A 5,870-nucleotide genomic window follows, 5' to 3' on the forward strand; every position below is an offset into this window, starting at 1 on the left:
CTTGTTAATTTATTTCAAGTTTATACTTTATACTAGTTCTGTGACTTCACTGACTTGTGATAATTTTTTCTAACTTTGTATGCACTTTGCACTTTTGCTGCTTTGCAGAACATGCAAGGGAAGAATGTGCTATAGTGGATCGGCCTGAAAAGCCATCTACATCTAAATCATCTAAAGCATCAAAGAATTCAAAGGTAGTGGATGCAAGCAAAACAGCAAAATAAGGTACTACAACTTACTCAAATTAGCATTTAACAATACTTTAAGGTTCTGTTATGACTTCTGAATGTTGAAATATTCAAGCCATGTTGCCACTGCCCCATGTTTTTCCTTCAATATTGTGCAGCATATTGCAATAATCAATTCCTGCATAGTTTGTTTTTGTGTTTTGTTGATGCCACATTGCTACTGCCACATGCTTTAAGGTTGTATACTTGTATTGTATCATGAGATGGAGTATGCATTCAGTTAATGCAGTATACTTGAATTATTTGGTTAATTTTCTGCTTTTAGGTATGTGCATTTGTGGATTTTGCATCACTTGTGGTCTTGTGCTGATATGAAAATTATATGCATCAGTGCTTTTTTGGTTAAAACTTAATAGTATGACAGTATGATGTTGCAATGTTGAATTATTTGGTATTCTGGTTAATGATATGCTTTTGGTTAATTGAAATTGTGAAATGTGAATGCAGACTGAAAGTGGAGTTTTGGTCTTGTGGAGCAGACCAGCTAAAGGCCTAGAGCTTTGAGCTTTTGATTATCTGTGATTCTATGTTATGATTGGTTGCACTCTGCAGGCTTGCAGTAGTGCATTGTGTTTGAGAGCATTGAGTAATTTGTCAGTCTGACTATTTGTGCAAAACTGCAAATTGTGTTCATGTCTTGTACCATTCAAATGATTGAATAATTGAATAATTTGGATTGATCTTTGATCTGTTGGACAATGTACTTGTGTTGTAATAATGCTATTATCAGTATTAAGTTAGAACACAGCATTGATATGCATTGCAGGTACCAAAATAAGTGGCAAACTGGCTTTGAAAAACTGAGCTTTGGGCCCGAAAAGCCCGACCCTTAATGTAGTGCATTGTGTTTGAGAGCATTGAGTAATTTGTCAGTCTGACTATTTGTGCAAAACTACAAATTGTGTTCATGTCTTGTACCATTCAAATGATTGAATGATTGAATAATTTGGATTGATCTTTGATCTGTTGGACAATGTACTTGTGTTGTAATAATGCTATTATCAGTATTAAGTTAGAACACAACATTGATATGCATTGCAGGTACCAAAATAAGTGGCAAACTGGCTTTGAAAAACTGAGCTTTGGGCCCGAAAAGCCCGACCCTTAAATGTAGTGCATTGTGTTTGAGAGCATTGAGTAATTTGTCAGTCTGACTATTTGTGCAAAACTGCAAATTGTGTTCATGTCTTGTACCATTCAAATGATTTAATGATTGAATAATTTGGATTGATCTTTGATCTGTTGGACAATGTACTTGTGTTGTAATAATGCTATTATCAATATTATATTAGAACACAGCATTGATATGCATTGCAGGTACCAAAATAAGTGGCAAACTGGCTTTGAAAACTGAGCTTTGGGCCCGAAAAGCCCAACCCTTAATGCTTCAGTTCGGTTTTCAGCTGGTTGTCAGTTTTCAAAAAGCCCAAACGGCCGGGACCAACTATTTTGGGCTCAGTCTCGGTCTAGCTAAATTTCGAGTCAGGCCCGACCTGAGCCCAGACCTAATCCAAAGGGTTTAGGCGTTCAATCCAAAGCAATCTCAGAGTGAAGCGTATTAGCTGTTACTTCGAGACCTGCATTCCTCCTCTCCAAAATGCCCCCATGCTAACAAAAACCTTCCAACAGATACATCTTGTTTGTCTTATATCAGTTGACCCGGACAACTATGGCGGAAAATGTTTGGTGTTTAAACTTTTGGTGGCTCCAAGACAAGTCCCATTTTAAGAGACTATTCCTATTTTTTATTTTAAGCACAACCAGCGAAGAAAACACCAGACTGATACTGCTAAGAGCTACCCTCATACACAGCAAAGTTTAAAAGATTAATAGTATTATAGTTTTCAGGGATTCACTAACAATATCCATTAAACGGTGTGAACAGCATTGTATAACCAAAAGCAGATGCAGATCCTGCACCTGCAGGGGTACTAGTACTGACTTTACTTGTCAAGCCCTGGTTCCATTGTCTGGACTGCTGGGGCTGTAACTATGGCTAGATTCAGATCACCAGGGCCAGATTCAGCAGACTTTTCACGGATCTCCCTGTACTCTTGACAAATTGCGCACAGATGGCAGAAAAAATGAGTAATAAAGTCTCCACACGGTGCTTCCTACAAAGTACACGCACAAGAAATGGTAAGCCCACAAGAAAATGTAAGAGTTCAACTTAGGCTGTTGGTCCACAGATTTAATGACCATTATTCCCTCCCAAGTGAATTGTAATATTATCAAAATAATGTTTTCACCCTGCCACATATGAAGCCATATTCTCTAACATAATTCCCTTACTCGTGGATTGAATTAGAAGTAGAATTATATTATGATTCTCCATTTCATTTCTTATAACTAAATCGCTACAGTTAGATCTTTGATGATCATTTTCTGTAACATCTGCAACTAAACTTCACCAACAGAATTGGCCATTATTGAATCGAAACTTATTGAAATAGCATATGCAAGAAGAAGAGCATCTTGATATGTATTAAAAAAGTATTAGCAATAACAACAAAAAAGTAATATATGACAATATTACTATACCTGGAGATTATATTTTGATCTTAGTGCCCTGCGGTAGCCACAAGCATAACATGCAACAAAGCATCCCGGTATACCCAAAATAAGGCCATCAGTTAATAAGCAGCAGACGGTATTAACAAGTACCCACAGAATAAAATGAGTCGTGCAGGAGCCCATTAATGTCCCAGAGCCCAGAAACTCTGCATTCTTTCCGAACAGATAGCAAGGACAAAATAAACCTATACAACCTGAAAAAGTAAATAAAAACCTGCAATCAGATGATAATGGTTGGAGTATCATAAGCAGAAAACATGCTGGGTGAAATTCCCAGCAATTGCATGCACATATTTGTATGACTGACAAGTCCATAAATTAATAAGCTGCTTTTAGGGTATTAGCGCTTATTGTAAGTCGAAAAACAAAAGACAAGTTTTCATTATACCTTGTTTCCCTACAAGGTTTACTGACAAACATAGATTCAATATTCTAAACACGAACTGAAGGGAAATAAAAATAGCATCTATTTAAGCCTTCTAAAATAATTTGACAATGCCTTCAAGGCTCAACGAATGATAGTGACCACTAATAGCATACACTATTTTACCAACAACCAATGGTTTAGCTCCATCATTCCTCCTATTATTTCTTCAAAATCATATTTAAAATTATTAATAGGTCATCATTATTTCACCTTGATCTGCTTTATCTAAACTTATCCTTGGAAATTCAAGTACTTGCTATTCTGAAAATGTATGAACAGACAAATGCACTTGATTCTTTTATAACTTTATTCTCACCACCATATTGATAGGTGAGAGAAAACTATGGCTGCTTTCAAAATCAAGGCCAAGCGCAATTAAAAACTTGATACAAGAAAATATTAAAAGTAAGTTTAACATTTAGCCTACTCTATAGGTCGTCAGAGCTAGTAAACCTGGATACTAAAAACCAATCTCAATGTAAAACAACAATGAATTAAATTATTCATCATGTTAATAGCCAACTAAAGTAGTTTATACTAAAGTCAATAAACACAATCCAATAAGTAACTCACGACAACAGCTCAATACACAAAATCCAAGTAATAGCCAAAGCTCCTAGTTCCTGAACTTCTGTGCCTTGATATGAAAGTGGAATCCTAACTTGGAACTTCATTTATTATGTAATTTATCCATTAAGAATAAGAATACCTTAACTTGAGTCAGTTTATTACTATGGTGTGTTAAAGCTATTTCATTTTCTTTTTCTTGCGTTTCTTCACCATGTGACTTTTAAATTTGTAATATTTTCATTAAGTTTTATATGACCATAGTATATAATTGTTTCATCTAAAACATTCTGGGCATAGTTAACTACATAAAATTTCAAATAATGCATTGGCTTCTACTTCATAGAAACTGATTACCAACAACAAACTCAGATATAGAAGAGGTCCACCGCTAAATAAAGAGCACTCAGAGAGCATATTCACATACATAAGAGCTGAGAGTACGCATCATATGGTTAGTTAAACAACCAAAATCATGTTTTAGCCTTTCTATAAAGTCCTCCAAAAAGAAAGTATGATGAACACAAGTTATTATTATTTTTTTCCCTACTCAAGAGGCACCTTGTGATAAATCAAGGTCAGAAGGCAGAAAGTAGCGTACAGCTCTGCGTATCATCACAACATGCGCAAATTCCAGAAGACCATTGTATCGGCCCATCGACATTATTTTGCTGCTTGGGAGGGTCTTCATTGCGTAAAACAACAGGTGATCCCGAATCTGATTGGCCCAAGGGAATATAAGACGGAGGTGCATAACTGCTTTGGCTCTTCATCTTTCTGCGACGAACAAATGATCTGTACCCAGTACCCTAAAGCATTACAGAGGCAGAGAAACTATGCAAATGGATACTACTTGTGATTAAGGGAAAAACAAAACAAACAAACAAACAGAGAGTTTTCAATAGCAGATATCTCAACCAGCCGAAAGTAATACTCTCGAATTCTAAATTACCAAACCCAAAAGAGAAATGATCAGATCCATAGTCCACACGATGGGAAACCGGGCAACACGTAACAATTCCATGTAAAAATTCTAAATTAAACACTACTTTCTTTACCCTGTTTTTTCTTTCTTTACTTTTCTTTGATACAAATTTCATTAAAGAAACGACTTCCAGAGTAGTGAAGGAGATCAACCTCTCAGATGCTAAGATTGAACATGTCAAAGCCACATATGCAACCTCCGGACTCGGAAGACAGAACAAAGATAATCCAAAACAAAGATAATCCAACAAGAGTTCAGGCAACGAAAATGAATGAAGAAACAAGATTCATACCCGTCTGTGTCGGTGGAGAAACCAACAATTTCCTCTCCGTTTTTGTCTGTGTGGTTAGAAAGTGAAAAATGACGAGAGACGAGCCAGTCCCGAGTCCCTGTTAGATTTACTTTCTGGGCCGGTCTCTTCCGTGGCCCGAGTATATTTTTGGAGTGGGCAGACGTAACATCCACGTGCCATTTCTTAAATGCTTTGAACATTTCCCGTGAATCTATCAAAATCTACGCATAGGGCGAAGGAGTGTAAATGACTAATTGTTATAAAATATAAAATGATAGAGGGAGTGTGTGGAAAGTAGAAGTCTATGTTTCATTCTAAATATATATGTGTAATAGAAGTGAAGGTTTACATAATCAGGATATTGTTAATGCTCAAGATTCAGGGGTAGTCTAATCTAGTTAAAGCAGATACAGATCCAATGTCTCAGCTGGTTTAATAGAGGAATGCATTAGCGTCACTTGTCAAATAAAATACGCTAGCGTCAATAAGGATTCCACGGTTGGCGGTCTTCGCTCCTCTGATGCATAAGTCAATCAATGTATATATGTTGACAGAGTAACGTTAACTAAGTAATAAATGCACAAGTATTAATGAGGAGAAAGAAGAACCTATTATAGCTTAGTAGAGGGAGGACTTCCATTTTGTCTTCGATGTGGGACTGATATGTATCAGTTTCAAACTTTCGGACCCTTATGAGGGGTTATGTTCTTGACGCGCGTTAGGGCACGTCAAGACATTTGTGGGCCTGAGCTTTACTGAGGTGACAATCTTGCTTCC

At 36.6% G+C, this 5,870-nt stretch overlaps 1 protein-coding gene across 2 annotated transcripts; it reads right to left on the reverse strand.

Annotated features, from left to right (window-relative positions):
* Window positions 1-2,029: 2,029 nt before the first annotated feature.
* LOC112195451 (protein PLANT CADMIUM RESISTANCE 10) lies at window positions 2,030-5,297 on the reverse strand. Of its 2 annotated transcripts, XM_024335884.2 has the most exons (4): window positions 5,094-5,297; window positions 4,418-4,611; window positions 2,790-3,016; window positions 2,030-2,362 (listed from the first exon to the last, which is right to left on the reverse strand). In XM_024335884.2, exons 1-4 carry the CDS (start codon window positions 5,291-5,293, stop codon window positions 2,192-2,194), a joined length of 792 nt encoding a protein of 263 aa, XP_024191652.1. In that variant the 5' UTR covers window positions 5,294-5,297; the 3' UTR covers window positions 2,030-2,191. The 2 variants fall into 2 exon arrangements, with proteins under 2 accessions (XP_024191652.1, XP_024191653.1); XM_024335885.2 differs by lacking the exon at window positions 5,094-5,297 and having other exon boundaries at window positions 4,378-4,560.
* Window positions 5,298-5,870: the final 573 nt, after the last annotated feature.

The sequence above is a fragment of the Rosa chinensis genome, chromosome 3, assembly GCF_002994745.2.
Source record: "Rosa chinensis cultivar Old Blush chromosome 3, RchiOBHm-V2, whole genome shotgun sequence".
Classification (NCBI taxonomy): Eukaryota; Viridiplantae; Streptophyta; class Magnoliopsida; order Rosales; family Rosaceae; genus Rosa; species Rosa chinensis.